This window comes from Macaca thibetana, chromosome 10 (assembly GCF_024542745.1).
Source record: "Macaca thibetana thibetana isolate TM-01 chromosome 10, ASM2454274v1, whole genome shotgun sequence".
In the NCBI taxonomy this organism is placed as follows: domain Eukaryota; kingdom Metazoa; phylum Chordata; class Mammalia; order Primates; family Cercopithecidae; genus Macaca; species Macaca thibetana.
The window spans coordinates 61,573,621-61,589,380 of record NC_065587.1 but is presented as its reverse complement, the minus strand read 5'-3'; the positions used below and the strand labels follow the sequence as shown (position 1 = coordinate 61,589,380).

At 48.8% G+C, this 15,760-nt stretch overlaps 1 protein-coding gene and 1 non-coding gene across 2 annotated transcripts in view; both read left to right on the top strand.

Annotated features, from left to right (window-relative positions):
• Positions 1-5,367: 5,367 nt before the first annotated feature.
• LOC126929966 (U6 spliceosomal RNA) lies at positions 5,368-5,474 on the top strand. Its single transcript, XR_007717392.1, has one exon. It is a non-coding gene; the product is annotated as a U6 spliceosomal RNA (small nuclear RNA).
• Positions 5,475-8,150: 2,676 nt separating this feature from the next.
• BPI (bactericidal permeability increasing protein) overlaps positions 8,151-15,760 on the top strand; it is a 34,187-nt gene continuing 26,577 nt past the window's right edge. Inside the window, exons 1-5 of the mRNA XM_050807138.1 lie at positions 8,151-8,374; positions 11,602-11,716; positions 12,964-13,092; positions 14,513-14,674; positions 15,593-15,656. Of these exons, the coding sequence (XP_050663095.1) occupies positions 8,161-8,374; positions 11,602-11,716; positions 12,964-13,092; positions 14,513-14,674; positions 15,593-15,656 (684 nt within the window). The 5' untranslated portion in view covers positions 8,151-8,160. The remainder of the gene's footprint in view (positions 8,375-11,601; positions 11,717-12,963; positions 13,093-14,512; positions 14,675-15,592; positions 15,657-15,760) is intronic.

Below are 15,760 nucleotides of genomic sequence, written 5' to 3'. Positions count from 1 at the left end.
AGACACTGCCCTGAGATCCCTGGGTGCCTTCCTGCTACACCAGACGGGATGACTCAGGCGAGGTCCTTGGGGAGGCCACCCTGGCACCACTGACCAGTGACTCCCACCTGCTGGTCCCTCCTCATGTATTACACCTCCACCTTAATCAGAGAGTCAACGTCAATATCCCCAGCAACAGGACCGTTGAATGTCACATGACCTGAGGCACTGAGAAGAACGCAGCATCCCTTCTGTGGTTTCCTTGCTCAAAGGGCATGACCTGAGTCCAGTCCTGAGGAAACACAGCCAAACCCAAACTGACAGACATTCTGCAAAGTAGCTGGGTTGCCCTCTCCAAAAATGTAAGTCATGAAAACACCGAGAAACGGTTCCAGCTTAAAAGAGACCAAAAGCTGGGCGCGGTGGCTCACGCCTGTAATCCCAACACTTTGGGAGGCAGAGGCAGACAGATCATGAGGTCACGAGTTCCAGACCAGCCTGACCAACATGGTGAAACCCCATCTCTACCAAAAAGTACAAAAATTAGCCAGGCGTGGTGGCACATGCCTGTAATCTCAGTTACTCGGGAGGCTAAGGCAGGAGAATCGCTTGAACCCAGGAGGTGGGGGTTGCTGTGAGCCAAGATCACACCACTGTACTCCAGCCTGGGCAGTAAGAGTAAAACTCCATCTGAAAAAAAAGAAAAAAAAAGAGACCAAGAGACATGAGAAGAAACTGCAACAGGAGGTCCTGGATTGGAACCTAGACCCACTCACATCATTATTGGTACCACTGGTGAAATGGGAATGGGGTCTGTGGATTAGCTGGTAATACTGTATTAATGTTTGTGCTGTGATAGGCCAGGCATGGTGGCTCACACCTGTAATCCCAGCACTTTGGAGGCTGAGGCAGGCAGATCACAAGGTCAAGAAATCGAGACCATCCTGGCCAACGTGGTGAAACGCTGTTTTTACTAAAAATACAAAAAGTAGCTGGGTATGGTGGCACGTGCCTGTAATCCCAACTACTTGAGAGGCTGAGGCAGGAGAATCGCTTAAACCTGGGAGACAGAAATTGCAGTGAGCCGAGATTGTGCCACTACACTCCAGCCTGGTGACAGAGCGAGATTCTGTCTAAAAAAAAAAAAGAATGTGCTGTTTGTGCTGTGATTATGCAGGAAAGTGTCCTTGTTTTTAGGAAATACAAACTAAAATATTATGCATGCATTTACACCCAAATAATTCTGAAAAGATATTTACATATATACATCTATACACATATATATTCATATATAGATACACCTGTAAAGATAAGTTTAGTAAAACTTTACTAACTTGGACAATCTGTGTGAGGTAAATATAGGAATTTTTACTATTTTTGAAACTGTTCTGTAAGTTTGGTATTATTTCAAAATAAAAAATTGAAAGCAATTTTAGAGTCTTAACAACCACAAATGATAATAGACACGGCATAATTGAGCATCTCGTATGGACTCCAATGCGTTCGCTCGTTTAATCTAACATTAACAACACAAGGTAGATATTATTAATCCTGTTTTACAGAAAAGGAAAGAGTCTCAGAGTGGTTAGTGACTTTCCCGAGGTCACACAGCTTGAAAGCAACAGAGGCCAGAATTGAACCTAGGCCAAACTGGCCTAAGAACCCGTGCTCTCAATTTCTGAGAGGTGGAGAAATGGGCAAGTAAACAGATGACAATTACACAGGGTGGCAATTATGGAGACAGACTCTGAAGGGAGCCCAGAGAACCTGGAAGGCTCCATGTAGGAGGCGATATTTGAACTGGGCCTTGAAGCATGTATAGGAGTTTTCCAGTTATGGATAGAAAGTCTCCAGGTAGAAGAAATGGCATAGTCAATGGTGCAGAAGCTTGAAAGGATAGGTCCCTGGAGGTTGTTTTTCTGGGCCTCACCAATCTGTGGGTAAAAATGTGGTCACATTAAGTGTCACTGGATTTTGTCATTGCCTACAAAATACCCCTCATGCTTCTCCAGGAGTCCACAATCCACAGTCACCTCCATCACATAACGCAACAGGAGGCGCCCCCTCCCCTCATTTTGAAGTCTTCAACATCTCTTTCCCATTTTTCTGCTTGTGTGGCCTTAGGCAAGTTGCATAACTTCTCTGAGCCTCAGTGTTTTCATCTGTGAAATGGAGCCAATGATACCTACTTTCAGGGTTAGATAAGGATTAAAAGAGAATGTCAGCCAAGGGCTTGGCTTGGTTTCTGATATGGATTAAGCCCATCAAAGATGGTGGCTGTTCTTATGAATAAGGACCCTAGGTCCCAGAAAGGGGCAAAGACTGGTCCAGGTTCACACAGCCAAGCAGAGGCAAAACCAAGGCTCCACCCCAGGCCCTGGTCCTCACTAACCTCCCCCTAACCCCAGCCCGCCAGTATTCCCAGCTCGTGCTCTCCCCAGGATAAGGCAGAGCCAGGCAGCGAGCAGCTCTCTACCAGCTGCCGCCAGCAGCTCTCTCAGGGCTCAGCCGGTTGGGGCTTGGCTAATTTCCTCATGTGGCTGAGGGGAAACAGCCCCAAGTATCAGAGGCCGTTGCATATTTGGCAACAGCCAACTGCCTCTATTGCTTTTCTTCCCGTGATCCTCCCTCGGGCTGGAGGAGGCCAGGCCTGCCATGAGCCAACATTGTGACACAGGTGAAACACTCCAGTTTCCTGTGCAAAAGAAGCCGGAGAGGCACCCTCCCTTCCACCCACCCCTGAAGAGCTGCTCCATCTTGTCTTCCTTTCCCTCAGCCTTCAGCTCGTCCCAGAAACTGCCCTTTGTTCAGGGCTCAGGCCTTTAGTCTGAAAAACCACCCTCCTTCCATCAGCCCCCCGGCACCGAGGCAGACGCCCCCCACTGGAAGCCTTGGGGGTTTGCCAGGCCAGACTGAGCTTGTCCTTAGTCTCCAAGCACTTAGAGTCTGGAACTATGCTCTCACTCTTCTTTCAATGGATTCACTATTGAGAATATCTTGTGTCTCACTCTGGGATTGCTGTAATAATAATAATTAATGTTAGTATTAATAATAATGAAGAAGATCAGCCCCCACCCAGTGCCCCTTGGAGGCTCATATCCTTCTGACCAGATTACTCAAAGGAGCCCGTTTATGAGAAGTGAAGCTGGGAAGGAGACAGTGTTTTTTTCAGCATAACAAAGCAGGAGACACCCTCTTAAGAGTTTACGCCGTAATACAAAATGTACACAATGTTTGATTGTCTTTCTTTCTTTTTTTTTTTTTTTTTTTTTTTTTGAGATGGAGTCTCGCTCTGTCACCCAGGCTGGAGCACAGATCACAGCTCACTGCAACCTCTGCCTCCCAGGCTCAAATGATCCTCCCACCTCAACCTCCCAAGCAGCTGGGACTACAGGCGTGGGCCACCCTGCTGGCTAATTTTTGTATTTTTTGTAGTGACGGGATTTTGCCATGTTGCCCAGTCTGGTCTCAAACTCCTGGACTCAAGAGATCTGCCCACCTAGGCTTCCCACCATGCTGGCCTGATTGTCTTTTCCATACTGCACCTTGAGGCTGGATCTCCAGGAGGGCCTGCTCCTCTCCTCCCCTTCACCCTCCAGCATCTACCACAAGCTCCTCCTTCACCTGCAACCCCCACTCAGGATCAAAGAATGGCTGGCAGCAGAGCCTGGAAGCCAGACACACAGAGGAAGGGGGGACCCTGGTGGGTGAGGGAGGGAAAGGGCTAGAGAATCAGAGCTGAGGGGAGGGAGAGTACAGGGCCTCAGGTGACCACAGAGGTGACCTCTTGTTAAACCCGAGCAAGACCTGTGCCTGAGGATGGAGTGTGGGGACAAACGAGGAAACAGGTTCAGCAAGTTTAAGCAGCAAGCTCACAGTCACAGAGTGAGGAAGTGGCAGAGCTGGGATCTGGGCCCAGATTTGTCAGGTTCCAAACCACCCCTTAACAGCCTTGCTGTGCTACAGGGGCTCACCTAAGGCAGGCAATGGCTGCTGCTCCTCGCAGCCCCTGGCAGAGTGGAAGGCTCACAGAGGCAATGTCAGCCACAGATTCCTCTATCTTTGCACCTATCCAGTCCAAACCCAGAGGCCAGAGGGCCAAGAGCTCAGTTTCCAGTGCCCCCGGTGTGTTTTCCCGGGGAGTCTGAGGCTCTCCAGTCAGCTACTGATGAAGGTTGACTTATGATTATTTACTGAGCACCTTCTCTGTGTAAATCAGTTCACACCTATTAATCTCATTTCATCCTCAGGAACGACTTCCATGGGGAGCACTGTTTCCTCATCTTTAAACGAGGAACCCCAATTTCAGAAAGGTGGAGGAACTTGGCCAGGCTCACAGAGTAGGGTAGACTGGCTGGGACTATGAACCCAGGTCTGCCTGGCTCTAAACCCAATTCACTTTCTTCTGGAAAAAGTCGACAACCCAAGGACAGAAGAGCAGGAAAATAGACAGATCCAGCCCTTGAATTGACCAACTCTTGATCCACCCCATCTGTGAATTTCTACTGAGAAGAATATATTTTCCCTATGATTTAAGCTGCGTCAAATTGAAAGAGCAGGAGAGAGTTTTGGGGGACGACAGGATTCTTCTATATCCTGACTGTGGTCCTGGTTACAACACATAGCTATAGATGTATCAAAATTCCTAGAACTAAAAGGAACTCTAGGAAGCAAATATGGCAGAATGTTAAGGTATTATAAACCCAGGTGGTCTATTCTTGTCCACAGGTTTGAAATATTTTATAATAATTTTAACAAAAAGAAAAAACAAAAAGCAGGAGGAGGAGGAAGAGGAAAAGGATATTTGGGGGAAAGTCTGTTTAGATGGGACGGCTGGAGCTGCTGCAGCCATCTTGCAACCATGAAAGGAGCCAGTGTAACAGCAAATCTGACACAGGGGGATGGGAGAACAGAGAGATGGAAAGATGATCCTGTAGATGTCTGTCAGTTGCTGAATCAATCAGAATCTCAAGCCTGTCCTCCCTCTGGACTTCCTCTCTGCGGTCATAAATTTGTTTTATTGTTGAAGCAATGTGAGTTGGTGGTTTCTGATACTTGGGTTGAAGACACTGTCACTGATACAGGATACGGGGTCAGATCTGAAGCAGTGGGGCAGCTCCATGGCCAGCAGCAGTGCCGACAAGGAGGCGGTGGAAAGTCACTGATGGGCTCATCTAGATCTGCTGGGCATGAGACATCGGGGAAGCCAGTGGGTTGCTTGTTCAGAAACTTGCCAGCTGGTTTTTTTTGTTGTTGTTGTTGTTTTTGTTTTGGGGGTGGTGGTGGGGTGGGGAGCACAGGGTCTTGCTCTATCGCCCGGGCTGGAGTGCAATGGCATGATCTTGACTCACTGCAACCTCTGCCTCCTGGGTTCAAGAGATTCTCGTGGTGCTCGCTTTGGCAGCATATATACTAAAACTGGAACGATACAGAGAAGATTAGCATGGCCCCTGTGCAAGGATGACACACAAATTTGTGAAGCTTTCCATATTAAAAAAAAAAAAAAAAAGAGAGATTCTCGTGCCTCGGCCCCCTGAACAGCTGGGATTACAGATGCACACCACCACGCCTGGCTAATTTTTGTATTTTTAGTAGAGACGGGGTTTCACCGTGTTGGTCAGACTGGTCTCGAACTCGTGGCAATAAGTGATCCACCTGCCTTGGCTCCCCAAAGTGCTGAGATTACAGGTGTGAACCACCACCCCCAGCCGTCAGCTGGTTTTAAGATTCTAATTTTATAGCAATGTAGGTTGTTGTCCTGTGATTTCATCTTAACATTCCTTTCCTCCATCCTGGATAACACGGTGAAACCCCGTCTCTACTAAGAAATACAAAAAACTAGCCCTGCGAGGTGGCGGTCGCCTGTAGTCCCAGCTACTCGGGAGGCTGAGGCCGGAGAATGGCGTGAACCCGGGAGGCGGAGCTTGCAGTGAGCTGAGATCCGGCCACTGCACTCCAGCCTGGGCTACAGAGCGAGACTCCGTCTCAAAAAAAAAAAACAAAAAAAACAAAAAAAACATTCCTTTCCTAGCTGACACCCTCACTGATACCACATCTACCTGGGCCTTGGGGAACTCAGGAACTTCGAGCAACTAAGAACTGGAGGTGTTCAAAAATGTGCAAGATAATTTTTCAAAAATCTAATTTTTGTGACAAGTCATCAATCTATGTGTTCTCGCTGCTAATCTTCCCGGTACAGATGCAGACATCTGAGTCTGGGGGCTCAAATCACTTGGAAAAAGGGAGAGCCGGGGTGAGGGCCTACAGTCATAACTCCTCCTGGCACCTGCCTCAGGTAAGGGAAAATCTTCTCTCCATGAAAGGAGGAATGACCATGACAGTGATGTGATCGCTGCATCTCAGTTTCCTTGTCTCCAAAATGGGGAAGAGATCAGGCTCGGCCTTAATCCCAACACTTGGAGAGGCTGAGGCAGGTGGATTGCTTGAGCCCAGGAGTTCAAGACCAGTCAGGACACATAGTGAGACCCCCATCTCTACAATAATAATAATAATATTAAAACAAAGTGAGGAAGAATCATCCCTCTCTCAGGGTTGTTTTTTGGCTTGGAGATGATGCGTGTGAAGCATCTGGCACACAGTGGATGCTTCACACACGGCCACTGCTTTTATTCTGAAGCAAGCCAGAAGAATTCTAGCTGCTGCAGATGGAAGCAGGAGGGGAGACTCTTTTAGAACCAAACAAAGAGAGGAAGAAAAAAACTTTTAAGAAAAAGAGAAGAAAACTTCAGAAGGTCTCACGTCCTCCAGGCTCAGCGGACTTCATTAGACTTTCATAAAATCCAAAGTCGGGGAGACAGGGCACCAGGGGGCTGATGAGGACCCAGCGGGAGAGAAGCCGTCTGCCCCCTCTGCAGCCCCGCCCCTCCTCTCATCACCATGGAGACAGAGCAGGCTGCCCGGTGGGGTTCCTGCCCACCCAAGGCCTGAGGCTGCTGCAGAGGGAGGGGCAGGGGCTGAGCAGACAGGGACCTGTCTAGAAAGCTGGGTTGGCGGTGGGGAGTGTCTACATCCCCCCAACTCCCAAGGCGCTGAGCGATTCGGGCTGGTGTGGGATGCATCTGGAGGGCTGTGTTTTGATCCTCGCTCTGCTAGCAGCTTGCTGAGTGACTGTGGGAAGAACATTTCCCCTGGTGAAGCCTCAGGTTCTACATCTGCCAAAGGAATGAGTAAAAATGTACAAAAACAGAATGAGTAAAAATGTACAAAAACAGAAGCTTGGATAAGAAAGCTGTGGGATGAGGAAGCAATGAAATATTTAATGCTGGAGAAGAACATTCGCTACATATTGTTTATCAAAAAAAGGCAACTTTACCAAACTGACCAGGTGATCCCATATTCATTAACAAACATGGACCCTCTACCTATGCTTACCAACAAAAGAGGGAGAAAAGAAATGCCCTAAAATACACTTTGGCTTGTCTCTCGAAGAGGGAGTTACATGTAATTTGTATTCTCTTGTTTCTTTCTCAAATTTTGGCCGATAAACATGGATTACTTTTGAAATCAGGGTAACATTAACATTAAGTATTTGGATATTTATTTTGCACGGGCACTGTGCTAAATGCTTTACGTGGTTTTAAGCTCATTTTACCTTCTCCACAATCCAGAGAGGGAGCAGTACTATATATTTCTCTTCTACAAAGAGAAAACTGAGGTTCAGAGAGGTTAAAGGGTTTGCCTGAGGTCAGACCACTAGAGAAATAGACAGGGCTAAGATGTAAAACCACAGCCAAGATACTAGACTCTAAAATGTGAGCATTTAATCATTACCACTACTGCCTTTCAGGACAAGAAAACACTAAAGCATCTGTTTTCTTAAATGTTTTACTATCCAAAATACAAAAGAAATCAAAAGTAGAAAGAAAAATATGAATCCTTACGTCTGTGCCACCCAGCTTCAAGGGAGTCGGTAGGTGGGGGCATTTGGGTGGGGGCACAGAGCGGGGGATGGGGTGCTTAGGGAGGGGAACCAATCTGCACACACACATACACACATGCACACCCGTGTACACACAGGCATGCATCCATGCACATGCGAGTCTCCCAGGCTGCACTTCTCCCTGCCTGTGGGGCCCTAACCACAAAGGAAAACCACAGCTGCCCTCCCTCTCTCCCACTCTTGCCAGGTTCCTTCCTCCTTTCCGCATTCTACCGACTTGCATGTCCCCAGTGGACTCCTTTATAGCTCTGTGGTCCCACCTCAAGGCCTTGAGGTCTTGGCAGCTCTGGAGGATGAGAGAGGACGTGGCCAGGGGCCTTCACGATGCGCCGAGATGGGCATCCCTGCTGGTGCTGGTTGCTGTGGGCACCACCGTGACAGCGGCCGCCAACCCTGGCGTCATGGTCAGGATCTCCCAGAAGGGCCTGGACTATGGTAATTAGATGCCTTCCTTCCCTCCTCTCCACCCCTGAGGAGCAATTATTGAGCATCTACTGTGTACAGCCCTTTAGACCCATCACCTGGCATACTCATAGCTCCTCAGGGCAGGTCCCCTTGCCCCCATTTTATATATGAAGAAACTGAGGCAGAGCAAGTTGCCTAAGATCACAGGGCTGGGATGGTAGAGCTGGGATTGGGGAACTGGTCTAGAGGACTCCAAGTCCAGTGCTCAGACCCCTGAGGGTCCTCATGGTCCCCTCCTTCCCTCTTTGCAACCTCCATCTTGGACTTCTAAGCCCTTCTCTTCTTTCTAAAGCCAGTTCTCAGCCTTGCCATTTGCTTCTCGATGCTGAGGAGGCTGAGCAGAGTCAGAGGGAGAGTGTGGGAGGACCTCCCCACCCCGTGCTCTCCCCAGTGCAGGGACTGGTGGCCATACTGTGCACAGTGCTCTGCTGGGTGACACAAAGAGGGTCCCCCCAGACCACTCACCCAGGCCCAGGCAGAGGAGAGAAAGGCATGAAACAGCCCGTGCTGACCTGCTCTAACCTGTGCCAGGCATTGAGCTAGGAACTTTACACGCACCATCTCATTTACCCTCACTTCAGCCTGTGTAAGACAAACTGCTGCTGTCAACACTTGCACGCCAGAAGCTGGCAGCCTGGATTTGAGCCCTGGTCTTGCCTGATGCCCCAGCGTGGGGTTGCTCGATGCTGCCTCCTGGTGGCAGAGAGATGACCTGCAGAGCAGTGGGTGATAGCCAGCCCCAGGGAAATCAGACCAAGGGGAAGGCAGAGCCTCTCCAGTTGGGGTGCCCTCGGGAAACAGACAGGACTCAGGAGGAGCTGGTATCCCATCCCTGAATTCCCACCCTAGCCCAGCAGGACGTCTCTGAATCCTAGAGCCGCAGACAGAAGGCCACACAAGACAGAAGAGCTAGGAGGAAGGAGTATGGCCCTGAAGCCTGTCAAAGCAGAGGCTCAGTCAGGGTCTTTAAGTTCGGTGGTCTTCATGCTCCGTCATAGCAGCCTCAGTTTCCCCTTCTACCCAATCCCCTTGTGCCAATCAGAGTGAGTTTTCTGAAATGCAGCAAATCTGTTCATGTCCTCCCCTGGCTCACATTCTCCGTGGCTGCCTACTGCCTTCAGAGCTATCCTGACCCTTTGGCATGGCATTTGAGACCCTTCGAGGCCTGGTCTCTGTCAACTTACAGATCCTGGACACCACACATTTTTTTTCCCTCCACACGGTGACCAGTTATGTGTCATTTACTTTTGAACCCCCAGAAAGCCTTCTCTAGGGCATGGGCTCTGGGACCAGAAGGCCTGGGTTCAAATTCTGCTCCTTGTCAGCTGTGTGGCCCCTAGCAAGTCACGTCAGCTTTCTGAACCTCAGCTTCCTTATCTGTGAAATGAGGGTAGTGACAGGACCTACTTCCTAGGATTGTACAAATTCATACATGCCCAGAGCCTAGAACAGCGCTTGGCACAGAGTAAAGCTCAATACATTTCATTGATATTATTATTTCCTAACTGGCTCCGAGAAAACCCAAAGTCTGGGCTCCCTCATCTTACTATTTACTCCTTTTCAGGTAACGTGTTTGCCTTTTAATTGGTTCTTTGATGCTGTTAGCCACATCATAACTGGTGGTAGAATTTCTGCCATTAGGACATTATTTATTCATCTAATAAATCTTCTTTTGTTTTGTTTTGAGACCGAGTCTCGCTCTGTCACCCAGGCTGGAGTGCAATGGCGCCATCTCAGCTCACTGCAACCTCCACCTCCGGGGTTCAAGTGATTCTCCTGCCTCAACCTCCCAACTAGCTGGGATTACAGGCGCGCACCATCACACCCAACTAATTTTTTGTATTCTTAGTAGAGATGGGGTTTCACCATGTTGAACAGGCTGAACTCTTGAACTCTTGACCTAAAGTGATCCACTAGCCTTGGCCTCCCAAAGTGTTGGGATTACAGGCGTGAGCCACCGCACCCAGCCTCATCTAACAAATCTTAAGTGCCTTCAAAGTGTCAGGCACAATGGGAATGTGGGGGACACATTAGTAAATAGAACAGATTGCTGCTGACCTAAGGGGCTTACATGTAATAGGGGAGGGACATTAGTCAGAGTAATGTGAATAAATGCATGATTACAAATGGTAACGGGGGCTCTGGAGGAGCCATCCACAGCATCATGAGAATAACACAGGGTGTTGCTCTGATCTACTGGGCCAGGGGGGGTTCCCAGAGGAAGTGATAAATGAGCTGACTAGAGGCTGACCGGGTGAATATGGGAGGGAAGAATTTCTTAGGGAAAAGGAATAGCTTGTGCAAAGGCCCTGGGGAGACAGCCCAAAACTCAGAGAGGTGGGGGATCTGGGGGGGTGTAGCATAGAGCAAATAACAAATTAAGTACCCAACAAATACTAGTAGGATGCATAACTGGGTGTTTCAGGGGTGATATTTTAGACCACGGGTCAGCAAACGATAGCCCTCAGTTTTTGCATGGCCTATAAGCCAAAAATAGTCTTAATATCTTTAAATGATGGGGAAAAATCAAAAGGGTCCGGCATAGTGGCTCAGGCCTGTAACTCCAGCACTTTGGGAGGCTGAGGCAAGAGGATCACTCGAGCCTAGGAGTTCGAAACCAGCTGGGCAACGTGGTGAAACCCCAGATCTCTGCAAAAATGTTAAACAAATTTTTTTAAAGTTAGCCTGGTGTGGTGGCAAACACCTGTGATCCCAGCTGCTAGGGAGGCTGAGGTGGGAGAATCACCTGAGTCCAGCAGGTCGAGGTTGCGGTGAGCCGTGATCATGCCTCTGCACTCCAGCCTGGGTGACGCAGAGAGACCCTGTCTCAAAACAACAACAAAAGAAGAAAAATACTATCTCACAACATGTGAAAATTATATGAAATTCTCATTTCAATGCCAACAAATAAAGTGTTATTGGAATACAGGCACACAGAAGACCATGATATTGTCTATGGCTGTTTTGTGCAGTAACGGCAGAGCTGAGTATTTGTGACAGAGGCAGTTTGGTTTCCTATAAAGGGTCAGTTTACTATTTGGCCTTTTCTAGGAAACCTTAACTGGTCTCTGTTTTTGACCCTTCCAGTGCCACTGTTCATGCTATGAACAGGCGCCCAGGGTCCAGAGCCTGCCCTGCCCCTCTGTCCCCTGCTCCAGGCCGTGCCTCTGACTGTCACCCCTGCCTTCTCCCTTCAGCCAGCCAGCAGGGGACGGCCGCGCTGCAGAAGGAGCTGAAGAGGATCAAGATTCCTGACTACTCAGGAAGCTTTAAGATCAAGCTTCTTGGGAAGGGGCGTTATAGCTTCTACAGGTGAGGCCCGCCAGAGCTCAGTCCTTGATTTGCAGGACTTGTGGTGTTCTGGGACCACCAAGAGCTAGAACGCAGAGCCACAAACTCCTCAACTCACAGAGTTTCATATCCCAAAGCCTGTGTTTACATCATCCCAAGGAGAGGCAACCTCCCAGCTGAGCGTGGAGAAAGCCACACAAACCACAACTCCCAGGAAATGTCATGAAACCCCAAACTCTGTGCCGTTTATCAATTAGAATGTGCCATGTTTCAAGGTCAGAAAATCTTTTCCAAAATGGCTTAAGGCAGAATGCATTGGCTCACATGACTGAAAAGTCACTGGAAGAGCCTGGCTTCAGGTTCAGCTTGAGGCAGGCTTACATGCCACTGGGCCCTGTTTCCTCTCTTGCCACCTCTCAGCATCACTTCCTTGGACAGGCCCAATTGGCAGGCAGTGTATCCCCTCCACAGGCAAGACAGTCACCGGTAAGTCTCGCTAGATCTCCTGCTCAGCACTCTGAATGGAGAGCCCTAAGACTCACTCTGACTGGCCCACCTTAGGTTACGTACACAGCCCTGAGCCAATCACTGTAGCCAGGGAATGAAATACACTACCTGGCCGAGCCTAAGTTGCAAGCTCCACCCCCTGAAGATGGACATAAGATCAACTTTCTTTGGAGTGGCATGGAACAGATGTGGGGAGGGGCTTCCCCTAAATAATCTAGTAGTTCTGTTATCACAAGAAGGGGGTTGTGCACTGGGCAGAAAACCCATGAAAGTCCTCTACAGAGTTTTGTACACCCATTCATTCACAGATATTTTGAGCACCCACTGTATGTCTGACACAGCAGGCTCTGGGGCTGCAATAGCGAAACAAGACAGAGCTATACAGACTTCTCCTATGCAGTTTCCAGTTAAAGGGCCTCCTATTTTATCTTCATTGATTGTCATGCACCCTGCAAAATAGAGATCATTGTGCCCATTTTACAGATGAGGAAACTGAGGCTCATGGTAATTATGCCCAGGGTAACCCAAGAGTATATTAAAGAGCAGGATATAAATGCAGGTTTTTTCTGACTTCAAAACCTAAGCCACTCCAGTTGCCTACATATTTGTCAAGGCTGCTGTCTTAGCTTTGGAACTCCTGGAATGGACGGAGTGAAGGACCAGGTGGTGGGGGATGAGTCTGCATTAACCATTAACCAAGTCCTCATGTGGGCACCTAGGATTATATGAAATTATATGAAATTCACATTTCTCCTTTGCAGCATGGACATCCGTGAATTCCAGCTTCCCAGTTCCCAGATAAGCATGGTGCCCAATGTGGGCCTTAAGTTCTCCATCAGCAACGCCAACATCAAGATCAGCGGGAAATGGAAGGCACGAAAACGTTTCATGTGCGTTTCTGCGCTTGCGGTTTGTTGGGTGCGCTCTTGGTGATATTTGGACGGGATTAGAGAGTCAGGGCCTCTGGAATGCCCAATGTTTGCCTTGCCTGTGACCACCTATTGCCACAGGGTTCCTCAGGAAATTCTACACATGAGAAGATTTTACATGACCCTTGGTTAATAACTGAGCATTTATCCACATCTCAGTGCAGGATACTGGCAAGGCTGAGTTGGTGCATGTGGCTTCCGGTGGAAAGCTAAGTGGAACTTTCAATTTCTTCTGTTTATCAGTTAGCTATTGCTGTGTAACAAACTATCCCAAACTCTGTGGCTTAAAACAACAATCAGCTGTCATCACTTATACATCTGTGTGTTGGCTGGGGCTCAGCTGACCTGGGTTGGGCTTAGCAAAGGAGGCTTGGCTCCACCTGTGTCTCCTTCTCCTTGGACCAGTGGGTTATACAGAGCATACTCTTGGTGATAGCAGAGGTGCAAAAAGGGAAAGCAGGAACACACAGGTCCTCTTAAGGCCCAGGCTCAGAACTTATATAACACTGGCCAAATCATTTCACGTGGCCAAGCCCAAAGTCAAGGACAAGCAAAGGCACCCTCCTCAACCCCGCCATGATAGGCAATGGTAAGGGTATGAATGCAGGGGAGGGTGAAAAATAGGGGCAAATAACCCAAACTACAACTCCGAATCTAAATCCTGGGCTCTCCCCACAGCTACCCTGTCCACTAACAGTGGTTCAGAGTGACCGTCGCTTTAGGAAGGTCTCCTTTCTGGGGAATCTAGGGAGGAAAATGGAGGAGAAACCGCCCTGGCGAATGAAAGGGGCGTGAGTCTGCCTGCCCTTACAAGAACTACTCGGTGTGTCTCCTCCCCACAACAACGATCACTTAACTCTCTCCCTGGGGCCTTTTGCATCTATCTTTTCCCTTGCTGATCACACACAAAAACAAAAGAATGTCCACTGTCTTATCCAAAACCCATTGCATCCCTGAGGGAGGAGTTATTAACCTCATTACTGAATTAATGGTGCCATTAATTAATGCAAGTCATTGGCCCCAAACACCCAGCTTTTTAGTAGCAAAGCTGGGACACACACTCTGGTGTCTGACTGCTGAACCAGGGTCTGAGGGAGGAAATGGAAGCTCAGAGAGGTAAGAAACATGCCCAAGGCCACACAGCTGGGGCGGCAGCTGAGGCAGTGGTTAAGAGCAGGTTCCTGCCAGTCAGACATGAATTCAGAGTTCAGGTTGGAATCCTAACTGTCCCACTCAGCTGCTGTGTGCCTCTTCTCTCTGAACTGCATCTCCTCGCCTGGAGTGGGGATAATAACAAAACCCGCCCTCCCGCACTGGGGTAAAGTTTGAACGGCAGTGGGAAGAAAGGATTTGTTCCACGTTCCTCTTTGTTTTTCTCCAGAAAAACAAGCGGCAATTTTGACCTGAGCGTAGAAGGCGTGTCCATTTCGGCTGATCTGAAGCTGGGCAGTGACTCCACATCAGGCAAGCCCACCGTCAGCTGCTCCAGCTGCAGCAGCCACATCAACAGTGTCCACGTGCGCATCTCAAACAGCAGAGTGGGGTATGGACTCCAAAGGGCGGTCAGGAAATGAGTGACCAATGAAAATCTGCACCAGGCTTGTGCAATGTGGTCAGGAAATGAGTGACCAATGAAAACTTAGTAAGAGTTAATATTTGTCAGAGGCTGACTGTGCCCAGCACTGATTTGAGCACACTCATTATCTCATTCAAGCCACACCATGACTCTGTGAGATCAGTCTATTATTACCCCGTTTTCTGGGGAGAAAACCAAGGCATGGAGAGATAGGCAATAGCTTAAGTTGCTACAGCTGGTGAGTGTTCAAGTCCAGGTTTATTTCACCCCAGACTCAGCCACACAGTCCTGTTCTCTTAAAGTTTTCAGCCCAGTGGGGAAGAAAATCATTAACCAAAGCATTGCATGAATGAATGGTTCACACAGAATTACAAACTTGTATGAACACAGAGAACCGGAGGCTCTGAAAAAATGACATTTGAACTGAGATGAAAGGATAAGTAGGCATTAGTTAGGGAGGTGTTAGGGACGAAGGTGTTTTAAGCAGAGGGAACAGCATGTGCAAAGGCACGGTGGTGGGAGGACACACAGGAGAAAATTACAAATATCTGAACTGATCTGAAAGGATAAGTAGGCTGCCGAAGGTGTTTTAAGCAGAGGGAACAGCATGTCAAAGGCTCCAGGACCCCAGTGTGGTGGTGTGCAGTGAGGGAGGGGCTTAGGAATAGCCCCAACCACGCAGGGATTCAGGAAATGGCCTCATGAACAGGTCACTAAATCGGGGACAAGTGTCTGATGGGGTGTGTGTGCAGTTAGAGCTCAGGGGCGAGGGTGCCAAGGCCTGTTTCCAGGAGGGAAGAAAGCTTTTGAGACGATGCAGCCTCCTGAATCCAGCCCAGGGACAACCGAAAAGCCTCATCTATCTCCCTACTTGTCCATCTCTAGGTGGCTGATCCGACTCTTCCGCAAAAAAATTGAGTCTACGCTTCGAAACAGGTTGAACAGCCAGGTAGGAGGGGCTTGGAGCCCCATCAGCGAACAGAGGGGAAGGGCCCTCAGTGACCACACACTTCCCCCTTCTCCGGACACTCTGCTGTCACTCCAGACCCCTTG